General features: G+C 39.5%; 1 protein-coding gene across 1 annotated transcript in view; it reads left to right on the top strand.

Moving 5' to 3' along the window:
- ift122 (intraflagellar transport 122 homolog (Chlamydomonas)) overlaps positions 1-18,531 on the top strand; it is a 139,422-nt gene that overhangs the window by 114,729 nt on the left and 6,162 nt on the right. Inside the window, exons 24-28 of the mRNA XM_043708443.1 lie at positions 502-667; positions 4,126-4,237; positions 10,402-10,530; positions 11,915-11,991; positions 17,573-17,737. Coding sequence (XP_043564378.1) covers positions 502-667; positions 4,126-4,237; positions 10,402-10,530; positions 11,915-11,991; positions 17,573-17,737 — 649 coding nt within the window. The remainder of the gene's footprint in view (positions 1-501; positions 668-4,125; positions 4,238-10,401; positions 10,531-11,914; positions 11,992-17,572; positions 17,738-18,531) is intronic.

The raw sequence follows: 18,531 nt of genomic DNA, 5'->3' as shown, positions 1-18,531 counted from the left end.
CAGCGAGTCGTGAGTTCATGGAATGCCCTGCCAGTAGCAGTAGTGGACTCTCCCTCATTATGGGCATTTAAGCGGGCATTGGATAGGCATATGGAGGATAGTGGGCTAGTGTAGGTTAGGTGGGCTTGGATTGGCGCAACATCGAGGGCCGAAGGGCCTGTACTGCGCTGTATTCTTCTATGTTCTATGTTCTATGTACAGTCTGAAAAGTAACCCTCTACCATCACTCACTGTCTTCTACCATAAAACCAATTTTGTATCCAACTGGCAAACTCACCCTGAATCACGTGATTAGTTCTTGTATATGTTGAAATCACACTATGATATTAGTACTGAACATGTCACGAAAGTTACCATTAGTATATTTTTCAGTATCACAATGTGTATTCATACAGATGTATTAAGGTTTCAATGACTAATGTTATGCAGCATGACTAACTTCAGTTCCATAGAGTTTCTGATGAGAAATGACTGTATTTTTGATTCCTTAACTGTTATCAGTAATACTTTATATGCTCTAGCCAAACAAAGTAAAGCGCTTGGTGCATACAAACTGGCCCGGCATGCCTATGACAAACTACAGGGTCTTCGCATTCCTGCTAGGTTCCAGAAGTCCATTGAGCTGGGTAGCCTGACAATTCGATCTAAGCCATTCCATGACAGTGAGGTGAGGAACTTCATCAGCTACTGGCTGCAAGTGGATTGAAGTATTAAAAATTGAACTTTGTTTTGAAAAAATAGTGACCAGGCAATAAATACTGACTAGCCAGTGATATTCACATCCCATGAATGAGAAAAAGACTCTGGGAGGCGGAATGCTTTGTTCTCTCTGAAGCCAGGTAGATTAAGGGATGATTTAATGGAGGCATTCAAAATCTTGAAGGATTTCAATAACATTAATAGAACATACTACTAAAGTGATAGAGAGGTTAGTAGAGACAGATTTTGATTGGCACAAAAACCAGAAGTACCTGTGAAAACAATACTTCAGCAGTGTTTGTCATACACTGAAACACATTGCCTGAAAGGGTGATCAATCAATACTACATTTTGAATGGGAAGGTCTTGGAGAAAGATTTGTTTGATGATGGGAAAAGAGTTAGGGGGAAATGAGATCAATTGGAGACCACTTTCAAATAACCTGCATAAGTACAATGGACTGAGTGTCTATGTTGAATTATTCCATTATTTTATTGACTATTTTTCTGTAAGTGGTGCTGGAAGAGCACAGCAGTTCAGGCAGCATCCAAGGAGTTTCGAAATCCAAGGAGTTTCGGGCTTTTGCCCGAATCGTCGATTTCGAAGCTCCTTGGATGCTGCCTGAACTGCTGTGCTCTTCCAGCACCACTAATCCAGAATCTGGTTTCCAGCATCTGCAGTCATTGTTTTTACCTCTATTTTTCTGTAAGTACCAGCTGCTACACTAGGCACAGACATCAGAAGTATATGAATAAATTATTTTAAGGAGTATAAATAATTTTAATAAATGAATTATAAGTGAAAAGTAACTTCTTTACATTGGTAAATGTAAATTTACAGTTAAATATACTGATTCATTGCTGCCAGATCTGAGTCACACTGGACAGGAGATAGATTGAGTGACAAGGCTGCAACAATTGGTGGCCTTCCTTCAAACTGTAATTCCTTTGAAGAAGATGAAGTTGGAAGTATAGAATCGGTAAATCCAGGCTGTAGATCAGACTATATTTAGATAATTGAATTAATAAATTGAAACAGTGTAAAGGAAATGGGAGATGTCTAATTAACAAAGTGTATACGGCTCCAAAAAGTATTCGCAGCTCTAAAAGGACTGAGAATACTTCTGACCACTGAGGAAAAGGGAGAAACCTTACATCTGAGTGGAATAAGTATAATTTTTCCCTCCTTTTCCTTTTTTTGTTTATTGCTGAGAAAAGAGACATGCCTTCAAGGCTTTTTGACTTACACTTATCAGGACAGATGTAAGGATGCCAAATTTCAAAAAAATAACAATTTATGTTGCATGATTGACAAGTCAATAAGCTATTGGCATGATGAATGCACCAGGGAAATATTGCCCCTGCACTTTTGTTTCGTTTTTAAAAAGGCACAAAACTTTATATACTTCCTTCCCACTTAGAGGTCAGGGTCCTACATTTGAATATATATAACCTCTAGCATCATAAGTGAGCCACATGCTGAACGTGACTGACTACGCTAATTAATTGTTAGTGTAATTCTTGGCACAGTCACAATTGTTGCATACTCAGAAGTGAGCCTATGGCCATCGCTTTCAGACCTGAACAATGCCCGGTATGTCTTATATCTCAAAAATTGCAAAATAGGTGATGTTATCATGCAGCAACTGCGAGAAACATTGCACAGGACAAACAGGCAGGAAACTCGCCACCAGAATACATGAACATCAACTTTCACCAAAACGACATGGCCAGTTCTCCCTCATATCAATACACACTGACAATGAAGGACACTAATTCAACGTTACAATACTGGGACACCCGAAACAAAGACAATCTTAGGAATTCCTGGAGATCTGGTGTTCATCCTGGTTGCATAAACAAACATGGTGAAATAGAACCACGCTCCTTGACAGACAGAACTGTATAAATTCTGGGCAGGTCACAACAAAGCACTTCATCTGGAGACTACACAGCACTGAAGATGACAGCCATCGCAAAAAAATCAACCAGCTCAGCAAACCGACTAACAGCTTCAGGTGATGCGACTATGTGATAATAACTTCAGTGGTATTCTCTACCAACAGGGTCCTGTGTCAAACCAAAATGACAGTCTGTCTATCCCACATAAATAATGCGGAATGGTAATATAATGCTGGTGACGTGCTGATTTTGCAGGTCGTAGGGTATCTAACAGCACATTCCTTCAGCTTTTCATAATAAGTAGAATGGTGACTGCACTTGTGCAACTGAGAACATCATGTCTAATGTTAAATATGATCCTGATTGTTTAGGTGTGCTGGCCAATCTTCGATGTGCTACATATTACACCGATAACCAATTTAAGATTGCAGGTACAGAGTCTCAAAACCAACAACCTTGGGAACAAGTCTCCGTTGACTTTTGGATCTTACTGGTTTTTGGGTCAGGCACATTGATGGGGTCTGAAATCACTTGGGGTGTGGGGGAAAAACCACCATGCAGAGCTGGTAAGTCGTCTAAAATATACCGCACCAATATAGCACCTAGCTGAACAATCCACTGTGTGAGTTTACTTATTTAATAAGAATTAAAGGATATCATTGCAGTTTATCTGGTGTTTGGATAACCAGATTTGAATCACTGATCTTGTAGCCATCACTGTAGCAATGTGGCTCATTTGCTGGGTGTTCTGTGTACTCAAATACTGGTACCAGGGCCTACAACCATCTTTCTTGAATTAAAGAAAAGCATGAGGTACAATCGTTTCCTTAAGCATTCTCCTTGGCAATATCTTGACCAATCAGTGTTAAACTGCTGACCAGTCACAAGCACCTATTTCTCATGTAGTATAAATTGTTGTTCCCTTTGAAATTTGGTATCCTTGCAATTCTCATTCATATTAACACATACTGACAATGAAGTACACCAATGAGTACAAGACAGAAGGCTTCAACAGAATGTTTCTTCTTTCCAGAAATACTTTAGTTCCCTGCTAACAAGTGATCATTTCTTTGTTTCTTTCTTTTGCATGCTTCTTGTCTTTAACATCCCTGAGAGTATATTGCAATTTTTGCTTCGCTATAAAGGGTGATCTCATTTTTATGAACATATATTTTGTTATTTCATAACCATGTTCTCTGACTAAAGTTCATGACGTTAAGGTTTCAGATAAAGCTGTCACTGGAGGTGGAATAAGAAATGTGAATGGATTTTGAAAAGGATGAAACAGACCTTTCTTAACAAGTAGTATCATAGCAATCTTGTGGAAAAGTGGGTTGGCGAGATAGACAGGAAGTGTTCTCTTGCTTGACAAATCAAAATAAGTTCTAATTGCCCAGTAGCTGAGTTATGTTTAAGAACTATTGTTCAACATTATTAATGTTTTTGTAATTTATTTTTAACTTGCAAACTCTCATCACTTTATGTGTATATGTTTTGTATAACCATCTGCTATATGTGTATACAGGACTTTGTACCGATGTGCTACAGGTGTTCAACTAATAATCCATTGCTCAATAACCAGGGAAACGTATGCATTAACTGTCGACAGCCTTTTGTGTTCTCTGCTTCCTCTTATGGTGAGTTTACTCTCTGCTGATGCTAGCATACTTTGCTTACACTTATTACTTTGAAGTCTTGTTGTAGTTAGTTTATTTTTTTTTTCTTTTACTGTGGACCGTTTATAATCAAACACAGTTCCACCTAGAAATAAGCCCCATCAGCAAGTGTTAAGTGGAAGAAGAAATGGCTGGTGTTTGCACATATAACAAAGTAAAATGGTAGCAAAACTGATCAATAGCTTCAAGGAAGATGATACAACTCCACAGAGCTGGCAACAAAAAAACAGCAGGTTGGGCAGCATCCAAGGAGCAGGAAAATCGACGTTTCGGGCAGGAGCCCTTCATCAGGAATCCTGATGAAGACATTCCTGATGAAGAGCTCCTGCCCGAAATGTCGATTTTCCTTCTCCTCGGATGCTGCCTGACCTGCTGTGCATTTCCAGTACCATTCTAATCTTGACTGTAAACTCCAGCAAGTGCAGTCCTCACTTTTGCCTAACCGAAAACACCCCTGAATTTTGATAGAAGCTTGTCTGACAACTGACCAGCAAAGATTGTTGGAGCAGCGTTCCTCCTTGAAACACAAGCAAAGGAGGAAAGTGCTGTAATAACTCTACAGTATTGGTGGAAATTGATGCTACACATCAACAACATTTGCAAAGAAGCAGAGGAAATAGAGAGGAGAGGGTCATAGGAATGTGAGCTTACAGATTTGTATTGATTGAGATATCAACATGTGACACTGTTCAGCATAAGGAGAAGATATAGTAGCCATATTTGAGAAATAATGTATGTATAAGACTAGCTAAAGGGGTAAGGAGTACACAGGCAACGGGGAAGCATGAAAGATAGTAGAAAACAGTTCAGCTGATTATTTATGGTTCTAACTGGAGCCTCTCTTTGGAAACACTTCTGCCAAATAGCTTACACCCCTTGTTGAGCTGCTTTCTTCTACATCCAAAACAGGAGCAGAAGTAGACGATTTGGTCCCTCAAACCTTCTTCTCCATTCAGTAGGATCATGGTTAATCTGTTTCAGTTTAGAATTCCACATCGTCATCTATCCCCAATAACCTTTAATTCCCTTGCCTAACAAGAATCTATCCAAGTTTTTTTGAAACAATTCAAAATGACACTGCCAATACTACTTTCAGAGGCCAAGTTTCAAAGTTGTGAACTCTGAGAGAGAAAAAAATCCTCATCTCTGGCCTGAAAGGGTGATCTCTAATTTTAAAACCATGCCTCTTGGGTATGAATTGACCCCGAAGAGGACACACATTTTAATATTCTATCTTGTCAAGACCTTTCAGGATCTTGCACCTTCAAACAAGTTATCCTTCATCTTCAAAACTCTAGTGCAAACAAGCCCAGCCTGTACAACATGTCTTCATAAGGCATCCAAGTATTAATCTAGTAAACCTCCTCCAATGAAGATACATCCTTTCCTAAATAAGGTAACCAAAACTACAGTTTCTAGTCATGCATAGTTACTGCATATGTTGCAATGCATCAAGCATGCCATGTAAATCCTGAAATATTGGAGCTCCTTGTTACAGTAAACAGCTCTGAAGTTGTTGAGTGCTGGAACTTTGGGCAGGTGAACTTTGTAATGAGTTGGGAAATGAATTTAGTAACGACAAGTATCAGAATTATCTGTAAATCATCAGTAAACTCGGTGAAGCCAGACAAAACTGAGTTAACATTTCAGATTCAGGTTGGATGACCTCTCCTATTGACTTCATACATGTTTACTTACTGAATTAATAGCCTATGAAAAGCTGCCTTGCTCCAAAGAGGCTTTGTAACATAATATAGTATACTGCCTATTAAGCATTTTAGTGCTTGGGTTGACCAATGGTCATTGGTTTTTTATTTCTCCTTGCTTCTTCTATCCTTTTTATCTCTCCTTGCCATTCCCCAATCAAAGTATTGGCTCTTATCGATGTACGCACTGTCCCATACCTTATATCCGCGCCTAATATTTATTAACTTCGCCTCCGCGCCTAATATTTATTAACTTCGCCTCCGCGCCTAATATTTATTAACATCGAACAATTCTTCCGCCGCCTTCGCCTCCGCGCCTAATATTTATTAACATCAAACAATTCTTCCGCCGCCTTCACCTCCGCGCCTAATATTTATTAACCACAAGGGATGAACTCGGATTTCACCAGTTTCCTCATTTCCCCTCCCCCCAGCCTGTACCCAAGTGACCATTCATTTGTGAGCCTACACAGTGAGTTGCCCAGCTTCACATCCAAAGCCCATTGTACTTTCAGAATCTCTGCACAAGTAGGAACTTGCTCAAACAATCTTTAATGATCTTTAACTAATAGGACCCGAGTTCATTTGTGATGATTCTGCTTAAGATCAGAACAGACTGGCCACAGACTCTGAGATCTTCGTGGTCTCAGACTCCATTATTCACAGCATTGACTAGCTCAGCCATTTTATCTCACTTATTTTGACCTGCAAGATGAGCTGTTCATATGTTTGTAAATTTTTATTCTACCCACATCCTAATGCAATCTTTTACAGCTTTGACTGTTTCTTCAGTTTTATTGATTCAACGATAATGTCAGTTTGTATGAGTGGGAACTCATTAATCTCTGAGTCAAGTATTTCTGGAGTTGTAGTCCACTCCAGAAATACAATGCATGATCCAGGCTTATATTTCACAGCAGTACTGAGGGAATATTCTTGAACGGTAATAATAAGTTTATCAACATCCGCAAACAGAAACGTTAAAACTGTGGCTCTAGTCACCTGTCATGTGAACTGAAAATCCCGTGGTACTATTTGAACTATGACAAGAAGTGTTTTGATTTTGAGGCTGGTGCTTGTTTCCTTGCTGTTTGCAGAAACTTGCACAGCACAGTTTAGCTCCTGCACTTTGTATTATTAGCTGTGATTACATAATAGCATTGTTTGTAAGTGCTTTGATACATCCTGAGGTCTTGAAAGGTGCCATGTAAATGCAAGTTTATCATTTGAAGTATCTTGTCTTTTAACCCAATTTATTGCTGCAACTTACATCTCCTGGACTGGTTTTCTTTTAATGTAAGGAACAATATAGTGAAACATAATCTTACTCAATATATCCACTATCAACCGAAGATAAACTGTTAACCGGATCTAACAGATTAAAGACTTTAATCCAGGTTACATTGACATTGGGTTTTCCCTTTTTATGCTTAAACTGTGATTTTGCTTTTCCCAGTCTATCATTTACAGAATAATGAAGATGATCATAACATTGGCTAATTTTAATGCTTTTAGCCAAACTATTTTAGTTTCACATTGGTAAAGAAATGCTGAAGTGAAGTCTCTTCCAAGCGTGAATGTACATTTAGTTTTTCATTCCCATTTTATCCTGTTGGAGGTGATTAATCAGATGGATTCTTGTGTAATTGATCTTAAGAACTTAGTTCCTCTCTCATTTTCAAACAATAATTCTTCAAACAACTTTAAAAATTAAACAATTTCATTTTCGCCTAATTCATCTCTGTCCAAGACTGTATTTCCAAAAGTGAGGACTTGATGGATCTCAGATCTCAACTATAATTTACTTTCAGTCTTGGCCTTCTTGTTTTAGAATTTGTATTACATTATTTTGTAAGGAATCTTGTATCCTTGTGTTATCGCAAAGTTCTGCTGAATCAGGAGCCCTTCATGTAATCGACCTTAGACTTATTGTAAAGTGTCAGATCCTGTTAGTTGCTAGGATACAGATCTTTTAAGAACATAAGGAGATCTAACATTGTTTCTAGCAGATCTACTTGACCATTTGAAGAGTCTGACATATATGTATCTGGGATTTGTTTGTGAATGTCTATGGGCGCATATTTTAAACATACATCTTAAGGCAAAATCCACACTTGAAACACCCATTCTAGAGAGAAATCACTTTGTGTTATAAAGTTCACATACAATTCAACATTTTGCTTACAGATGTAGTCTGCTGCCAAGCATTGATCCAGCATGCATCTGTGCCCTGGAGTAACCTAGATTATATGAAGATTCTCAACTCTATGTACAATATATCTTTTCCTTGCTGGGGATTTGTACCTCTCTTTGAGCTATTTCATTTTGTGATTGAACTGAATGACCTTAGTGTATCATCCAGAAGACGCTGTGCTTGAGGAACAGAAAACATGTCATGGTCATTTAGAATGATTGCCTTTCTTAAATGGCATTTACACAGCAATTGGGGTGACCTGCTTAACGCATCATGTGTGAATTGGGAACAGTGCTGAGACTTTGATCATCCTGTCATATGATAGCTACCATCACAACCGCATCAGGTCTTGGCCTTGCCCTTGGTCCATACACATATGAATGGGACTATTGCTTAGGAACAGGAAAGTGGGTTATGGTTTTTTTCACCTTTCTCTGATCCAGGAATGTAGAGGCCAGTTGTGGAGCCCTTGAGAAATTTGGTTTATTAAAATCCCATGATAACATAGGATCCTGTCATACATAATTTAATGTATGTATGTGTGTACTTCAATTGGCACAACTTAGCTTGGATAAACAGTGGTAGATGCAATGTATTAGACAAATGGATACAATGTATTTTGGGAGGAATGTGTACCTGAATTTACAGACATTAGAAAGATGCGAATGTACAGAGACCTAGGTTCAAAATAGATGGCAGGTAGATATAGCCATGTAAAAAGGCTGCCTGCATTTAGGTTATATAAGTAAGGACACAGAAGACAAAGGTAAAAACAAGGATAAATTTATGAGAAATGTGGATCAAGGCAGTTAGAGTATTGGGAGTCCGATTAAGGGAAGAATATTAAAGCCATAGTGAGTATGACGTAAATGATTAAGAATTATGATTACGGGTATACTTATGAAGGACTGTTACCACAGCAACAGAGAAGGCTGTGCGAACAATTTTTTTTGGGAGGCGTGTTCTAGAGAATAATGTTCCTGGACTAATAGTATAGAATCCAGGACTAATGTTCTAAGGGCATAGATTCAAATCCCACTATGGCGAATGGTATTATTTGAATTCAATAAAAAGTGTGCTTAATGGCGACCATGTTGATTTGTTGTTAAAATAAAACCCAGTTCGTTCACTAATGTCCTTTCTGGAATGAAATCTACCATCCTTACATCTGGCCTACATGTGACTCCAGACCCAGTGGCAATGTCGTTGGCTCTTGGGCAATTATGATAATAATAGCCAGTAGCATACATGTCCCATGAATAATAAGAAAAAAATAGTAGCTTGTTTTAAAATTGTGAAGGTCAACTTCAAGGGAGTTGTGATGTTAGCTTTCACTTATAATTATCAGTAAAAGAGCTAATGAAGAATTTCTTTACAAAAACTGGTTTTGGAATATGAAATATTCTACCATTGGAATGCATAAAGCAGAGCTTCTTGCCTCTTCTGAAAGAAAATCCCACAAAAAAGGTTGAAACAGGAGAATGATCTAGATATTGGGATTGGTTTAGTTTAATACAAACTTAGCAGAAGAAGTTGGAATAATGAGATTAATATTGAAATGGAGTGACTGAACAAAAGTTGACCCAAACATAATTGGCCTATGGGCTCTTTGTGCTGCATTTCTCATATGTTTCTGTTGGTTGTCTTCTGAGGATGTATGATTATTTTATTGCCCTAGATTTTGTCAGCTTGTTATGTTTGTTGAGAAGCAGACATTGGAAGTCTTCCCCACATCCCCCACTTCCTTTGTTCTCCAACGCCAAGCACATGCATAAACCAGGATTGGAGTTTGGGTAGATGATGAAATCCTATTCTCATCTTTCTCTGAAGGCTCTGAGGCAAGCTGTAGTAAATGCAGGATCTTATTCAAAAAATCGCGATCCAGAAATAGAAAGGAAGAATGACAATTAAATAATGTTCTGAAACCCTGCTAGACAGAAGGGAAGGCGAAAGTTGGGAAAAGAGTAAGAATTGTTACAACGATGCAGTCTTTCCTTAAACTACTTGTTTCAAAAGGCCTATAATATTAAAAAATTCTGATTTCATTGGGCTTGGCAAAATATTGTTTAAGGATAGAGCAGGGAAGTCATTATTCATTATTAAACTGAGCTTCACAAGCAATTACCAGATTTAGATCTAAATTCAGAAAGATTTGAATCAGATGAGCTACACGCTGAGTTCCACAGGGCTTTCATCTTATGAGCTCTCTTTTACTGTGTTTTTAGAGGTGCTGCCGCTTGTTCAGTTCTATTTGGAAGAAGGGATCACGGATGAAGAAGCAGTGGCCCTAATTGATCGTGAAGTGCCCAGCATTGAACTGAAAAAGGATGGATGGCAGGAAAAGAATATTGGCGGTACCCATTTTATTGTATTACTAATAATGTGAATAGAGTGGCACATTGAAACACTAATGTATACCATAACAGAATGTGGCCACCCACCTGATTACACTGCAGTAGGACAATGACAAGATCAGACCAAAAAATGAGTGGGAAAGTCACCTCTGTACATCATGTGCCCCTCTGACTTATGCACCTTCAGTTAGAATGAGGATTATGTTGGTTATGTGTATATGTTGTCCAGAGCATGAGGATCAGGTAACTTTTTAGTGGAAGAAGAAGAGAAATTATAAGTATGCTATTGACTTAATTTCTGTACTTTTGGAGTTTTAAAAACCTGTGTTGCTAATAAGAAAAATTGGCCTTTGCCAATGTGTGTTGTGCCTTCTGCTGGCGCAAATCCAACCCTATGCCACCTAGGCGTGTGGCACTAATTATAATGCAGTCTAATGATGCTGTTGGGCTCATTGGCACAATTAATCATGGCAAAAACATTGTGATCACTGTCATTGGAGATTTTCAAGGCACAGTCGCAGATGCCAGGAAAGTTCACCACTTTATTACTGTTGTCAAAAACATGAATTGGCTTATATGCAGTTTACCTTCAACCGGTTACATTGACAACAAGGCTCACAACTGCAACTTCTGCAGATGTAAGCTCCAACCCATTGCAGCTCACATCCAGTGAATTCATTTTAGGTGTATGTAATCAAAGGTCGTCCATAGGTAGCAATGAAGGACATTGGCTCAGTTGGAGCTCTCTCATATCTAGACCAGAAGATTGCTGGTTCAAGCTGTACTCCAGAGAGTTAAGTATATGATCCAGGTTGATTTACTTAGTGCAGCACTAAGTATTAAGTAAGTGCTGCACTATTGAGGGGTCAACTTTTGGATAAGATGTTAAACCACATCCCGGTGCTGTGACTGATAGATTTTTATTCACTCGTGGGATGTGGACATTGTTGAGCGGCCAGCCTTAATTGCCTATCTCTAGTTACCCTTGAGAAGGGTAACCACTGCAGTCCATGTGCTGTAGATTGACCCACAATGCTGTTAGGGAGGGAATTTCAGGATTTTGGCAGTACCCATTTTAGAGTGACTGTGAAGGAATAGAAATATATTCCCATATCTGGATGATGAGTGGTTTGGAGGGGAACTTGCAAGTAGTAGTGTTTCCATGTATCTGCCACTCTTGTCCTTCATGGGTTTGGAAGGTGCTGTCTAAGGATCTTTGGTGATATTCTGCAGTGCGTCTTGTCAATATTTCATACTGCTGATACTGAGTGTTAGTGATAAAGAGAGTGGATACTTGTGGAGGCTGCTGAACTAAATCACTTGTGTTTTTGAACTTGTTGTATTTTCCAACAAACCTTGAAGTATTTCTTTACCATTTTTGTAGATATACAAACTCTACAGCTTGATGACAGTGTGACCAAGATTGAGACAGACCCATTCACTGCAAAACTGAGCTTTGAGGTAATTTTATGTTGTTAAATTCACATACAGCAATACAACAATTTCCATATGACTTTACAATGGAGGAAGAGTGCAAAATAACTTTGGGAAACTAAAAATAAATCCAAGGAAAGATCTAACTGAATTTATTAAAACTTTTCTTTATATAAAAAAATGACGCTAGTGAAAGTGATGAGACAAATCTCCAAAAGGTTTTGTGGATTTGCTCTAAGCGTTAAAGGATGCAGCTGAGGTAATTGCAGGGGTGCTGTCCATTATCTTCCAAAGTTCTCTTGATTCAGGAATTATACCATTGCATTGGAGACTTGCAGTGTTCACTTTTTTTATTACAGATGGGAAGATCTGTCAATTTCATGTTAGTAGTTGGGAAGAAATGACATCATTAGTGCAATGGAAGGTGAATGAGTACTTGGCTTGGCCTCAAAGCCAGAATAGATCTACTAACGATAGGTTATGTCTGACTTCCAGAGGCCAGTGGCATAGGTTAGGAATTGTCTATAGATGATACCTATGTGGATATGCAAGATTCTGCACAAAAAAAGACATGAAAGACAACAAAATTGGAGCAGCTGTGCCACATGGGTTGGAAATGGTTGGAAACAGAATGTTGGAATAATCTTTGTCAAAGAAGTGACAAGTGGTGGACCGCAGAAAACTATGCAGTGTCCTTTTCACCACTTCAATAATTTAGATGAGACAATAGAACCCTGTGATTCAATGTTTTAAAATTACAACCCAAATCTTCCCATCACAATAACAGTGAGCTCTGAGCTGAACAGCTGATTTACACTGGACCTCTTGCTTCAGCACAAATCAGAGATTGTGTGGACAGTCCTCCTGTTTTCTACTACTGTTCACAACATTAGTAAAGTTTGCTCAGTTTAGCCCTTTAAATCAAGGAGAGTGTCAAAGTTGTCCGCCAACAGTGAAATTGACCACTCACCTCCTTAGGCTGTTCATTCCCTAGTCACATTCAGACACTACTCCTCCCCAACAAACCCAGACTCCATGCCCAAGCTCTGTTCCTCTGAGCCCCAACATTGCTCACACTCCTTCCATTCCTGTTCTGCCCAGGTCGGGGTGTATAAAGAACAGTGTTGGTAGGAAGGTGCCCAAAGTCATGGGGTTAGATTGATGGTTGAGGATTTCAGAGAAGTTTTCTGAGAGCACCTTTCATTCTTCTAAAATCCACAGATCTGGTCTCCTCAAACTCTCCTTACAGGATAGTCCCACAATCCCAGGAATCAGATTGGTGAACCACTACTACATTCCCTCCAATGAGTCTCCCCCCTCCCTTTGGAAAAGGAATCAGTATGCACAACATACTCTAGGTTCAGTCTCACCTAGGTTCTATACAGTTGAAACAAAGAGTTCTTTGCTTCTGCACTGAACCTGCAAGCTAATTTTCAGTGGCTTATCAACCACTGGATGTGAAAGCTTCTGAATACTCTGCACTTTCATTCTGCCCAACAAACTGGATGGCCTCACACTTAACCACTTTATATTTAATCGGTCATGTTCTTGCCCATTGGCCAGTGTAAATCCGCTTGAAGCCTCTTTGCGTCCTCCTCACAACTCATATTCAAACCTGTTTTGTGCCATCCAGAGCAGACACAATGAGCCAAATATCCTCCTACACTGTAACAATTCAACATTCTTGCAGTACTGCACCAGTCACGGGCCACCAACCCGAGAGTCACCAGCCTGTGTTCCTATAGTCTGTTTTCTTTACAGTGGATTACTAACATGCTCTAATCTTGAGTCTCTGTTGTGTCTTCATAGTCAGATCATTATTTTTGAAGTATCCAAAAATCGCATCCTTTTTATAGTTTGTAGTATTTTCCCTACTACTGATGTCAGGCTGACAGGTTTGTAATCCCCTGTTTTTATTCACTTCCTCCTTTCTTAAATTGTGGGCTTACATTTGCAACCTTCTAATATGAAACCTCCATTTCAGGTAACCATCAATCCATCCACTATCTCTATAGCCAGCTCTTTGAAGCCTCATGTTGTTCAACAGATCCAAGGATTTATCAACTTTCAGTCCCATTAATTTTTCCAGTTCCTACTTTTTTAACAGATGTTAATTTCTTTCAGTTCCTCGTTCTCACTTGTCTCTTGGATCTGTAGTTTGTGGAGATTTCTCATTCTCCCTCCATGAAGACAGGCACTAAGCAATTATTTAATTCTCTGCTGTTTGGAAATTTTCTGTTATAAATTCTTCTGTCTCTGCTTGTAATGGACCCAGATTTGTCTTTGCTAATCTTTTCTTTTTCACTTTGTTATAGAAGCCAGTTTATTTTTATGTTACTTAGCTTCCATCCATTTTATTTAAATTCTGATACTGATGGGGATTGTGATCTGAAACTGTTCCCTTGGAGCCTTTGGATGCTGGATATTGATTGAAACTTCTGAAACTAAATGTGTATATTGTAATTGGATGAGAGCATTAAATGTATCAATGAAGTTGAAGTAATAATAATGATAATCAAATTAACTGTTGCAGCAGGTTGTAGAGATTGAGTGATCCTTCCTATTTATATTAGATATTGTATAACCAATGTTTGCTTGGGCACTACTTGTTTTCAAACAAATAGGAAAAATTATGCAAAGTGCTTTTTGACTGATTTTTCATCTCCTGAGAATTGTGCCAGTGTAGAATGAAACTACATCTCATAAAATACCATCCAGGCTTCATGTGGAGTGTCAGTCTCGTATCGGCACAACTCCTTTCAGCACATCTCATGAACTTCTCGGTCTGTTGAAAGGGTCGTTGTTGGTGGCGTTTTTCTGTGGAAAATTTAAATTTGCAAGTATCTGTTGCTGGGTTTACAAAAATATTGAAAAATCTTTAAGCACAGCATATGTTGAGGATACAAATGTACATCATGGCGGTTCTGCTGCCCTGTCTACCAAATGTGCTCCGATATAGCTCGGATACTCGAGTCCTGGCACTCCAGCTTAGTGTTACACAGTGGGTGGAATGAAAATGTATGTCTATGAGGACAAGTGAAAACCCTTTGATACCAATATGGTATTTTCAAAAAAGATCATATTATTAGTCTTACATTAGCAATAATCAAAATAATAGAACCCATCTCTAGGTGCAAAGCTCTGGGACATCGACATGAAAATATATCTTAAGTGATAGCCAACACTGTTTTAGAAAGACAGTTTGATTGGATCAACCATCTCGTTGTGACATTTATGAAGACTGCATGAATTTCAGCATTTGTCAGGTTCCCCACCTCAGTGTGTTATCTTATGAGTGAAGGAGCTTCCCCACTGAGAGTGAGAGGAAACAGATCAGAGTCTGCAGCTTCACTGTCTAGTTTATTGAACCTATTGTGAAGGATGTGTCACAGACTGAATTCAAAGTAGCATATTTCCAAGCAATTGAGCAAGAACAAGATTGTAAGAGCAGTTTTCATAGTCAGAGAATGCTGCAGCATGTGTAGGAAACAAAACCAATGTTCAGTCTTCAATAGCATGGTGAATGACGAATTGTATCCTTGCAGCCACAGGTTAAGTATACTTCTCAAGTACGCTGTCCCTTTTATTAAAACATCAATTTGGAATTTAGCCAAAACTTTAATCTTCCTGTCAAGATTCTGGAATAGGATGCTCCAACTGGAGTTCCTCCACTCCTTCTGTTTCTTTCTCTTTTCTCCCTCACTTTGATCTTTCGGTGGGTCAAGGCCCAGTCTCCCGGTGGCTTGTGACAAGTCCAGGATCCTGTCTCTCTGTGGCTTGGCATCACTCAGCCTGGTCTATTGATGGTGTATGTCAGTCAGTCTCTTGGCAGCTTGTGGTGGTGTCTCGGCTTGGCATATGAGTAGATCCTTCCTGGGTATATTCCTGAGATCGGAGTGGCAGCAGTTTCAACAGCACTGAGACCAGTTTCTTGGAGGCTTTGAGATCAGACAGCAGAGCAAGATAAGCAGAGGATTCATCAAAGAATTTTGAACTTTTAGCTTAATCCTTTATTTTCCTAGTTTAAACTACAAAATACTTTATTGTGAGCTATGATCTATTTCTTTATTTTTCGATGAAATAGTGCTTGACTTTTTAACTCTCATTTCTCTTACTACTGTGTACCTAAGCTTTTTTTGTACCTAAGTACTTTAGTACCTAATATGGCGCCATGTGTGGCAAAATTATGCACTTTTCACTGTACTCCTGTACTTGAGTACACGTGATGACAATGAAATCTAAACGCCTAATACAAAACCGCAGTCTTAATTTATGATTGCCTGTAGATTTGATGGTGTTACCAACTCAGTAAGGTCTAATTGTTGTCATTCATTTTAAGACTACTTACTGAATAGTTAGAGTTTTTACAGCACAGAAGGAGGCCATTTGCTGTATCAAAGCTGAAAATGTGTTGCTGGAAAAGCACAGCAGGTCAGGCAGCATCCAAGGAGCAGGAGAATTGACGTTTCGGGCATAAGCCCTTCTTCAGGACTTATGCCCGAAACGTCGATTCTCCTGTTCCTTGGATGCTGCCTGACCTGCTGCGCTTTTCCAACAACACATTTTCAGCTCTGATCTCCAGCATCTGCAGCCCTCACTTTCTCCATTCGCTGTATCAAGTCAATTTTTGACTTTCTGTAGAGCAATCCAGTCAGTCTCACTGCTCTGGAGTCTCTATTACCACCATCCATTAGGCAGTGAGTTCTGAGTAATTGTTGTCTGCTGTGTAAAATTGTTCTTCCTTGCACCCCTGCAGCTATGTCCCATGACTGTAAAGCTATACCTGAGTCCTTGTACTACTTGTTTGTTGGAACAGCTTCCATTTGTCTTTCTGAAACGAGTCATAACTTCGTACACTTACAATATCAAATCTCCTTATACCTTTGCCTGTTTATAAAAATTTTATTCATTTGTGAGATGTGGGGGTTGCTGGCAGGCCAGCATTTATTGCCTGTCCCTAGTTGCCCCAGAGAAGGTGGTGGTGAGCCGCCTTCTTGAACTGCTGCAGTTCACCTGCTGTGGATTACTCACAATACCATTAGGGAGAAAATTCCAGAGATTTGACCCAATGACAGTGAAGGTTCAGCAATATATTTCCAGAGGGGAACTTGAAGGTGGTGGTATGTATCTGCTGCCCTTGTCCTTTTAGATGATAGTGGATATGGGTTTGGAAGGTGCTGTCTGAGGATCTTTGGTAAATTTCTGCAGTGCATCTTGTAGATAGTTGAAACTTTATTGCTGGAACAGCACAGCAGGTCAGGCAGCATCCAGGGAACAGGAGATTCGACGTTTCGGGCACAGGCCCTTCTTCAGGAATGTTCCCTGGATGCTGCCTGACCTGCTGTGCTGTTCCAGCAATAAAGTTTCAACTTTGATCTCCAGCATCTGCAGACCTCACTTTCTCCATCTTGTAGATAGTACACACTGCTGCAATGTTTGACAGTGATTTCCGCATTCTGCTTACCTTTTCCTGTAGCACTTTCTACAGATTGCAGAACTGGGGCAGTCACAGTCTGGAAATCAAATAAGCATTACTTCTAAGTCTTGCAAAAATAATCTGCAGACTAGTCCAATTGTGACAAACTTCTGTTCCCTTCACTTTTTGCAGCAAGGTGGCTCAGATTTTGTTCCTGTGGTTGTGAACAGGGAGGTTCTGCAGTCAATGAGCAGGAGGGATGTTCTGATTAAACGCTGGCCAAAGCCATTAAAGTGGCACTACTATCGATCACTGTTACCTGATGTCTCCATCACAATGTGCCCGACATGTTTCCAGGTGAGAATGTCATTATACACTCCTTTACAATCCTGTTCTCCACACTCTGTCTCCTCAAGTCTTAATCAAGTTTCTTCCAGAGATTCCCTCTCTCCTCTGCTATTCTGTGCCCTGAGTGACTCTTTATTCCCAGTTATTTCCCAGTTTATCACCTTCTCTTGACAATTCTCCTAAGATTTTCAATTCCCTGCTGTTCTACCTGTATATCAGCTTTTATATTCACACCCTCTTCCCTTGGGCTTCTCATCTCCTTTCCTTTCTCTCCTCCCATGTTTCCTATACCTCACTTACTGGAAAATGCACTTCTAATCACATGCTTATAACTCTCACACCCAAAACCCATTGCCTCCTTCTGCATCAGCTCAAAGAAATACAAGATGTTCCCCAAGTAACTTACAGCTAAATTAATAAAATCTAACTTCTTAAATACTGATTTTAATGACACCCACCTGACAGGAACAGGAATGGTTCAGATCTAATGCCAGATTTGCACTACAGGTCATAGAGTCATAGAGATGTACAGCATGGAAACAGACCCTTCAGTCCAACCCGTCCATGCCGACCAGATATCCCAACCCAATCTAGTCCCACCTGCCAGCACCTGGCCCATATCACTCCAAACCCTTCCTATTCATATACACATCCAAATGCCTCTTAAATGGTGCAATTGTACCAGCCTCCACCACATCCTCTGGCAGCACATTCCATACACGTACCACCCTCTGCATGAAAAAGTTGCCCCTTAGGTCTCTTTTATATCTTTCCCCTCTCACCCTAAACCTATGCCCTCTAGT

The sequence above is a fragment of the Chiloscyllium plagiosum genome, chromosome 18, assembly GCF_004010195.1.
Source record: "Chiloscyllium plagiosum isolate BGI_BamShark_2017 chromosome 18, ASM401019v2, whole genome shotgun sequence".
NCBI lineage: Eukaryota > Metazoa > Chordata > Chondrichthyes > Orectolobiformes > Hemiscylliidae > Chiloscyllium > Chiloscyllium plagiosum.
Note: the sequence above shows the minus strand (reverse complement) of the source record. Positions and strands in the feature narration are given on the sequence as shown.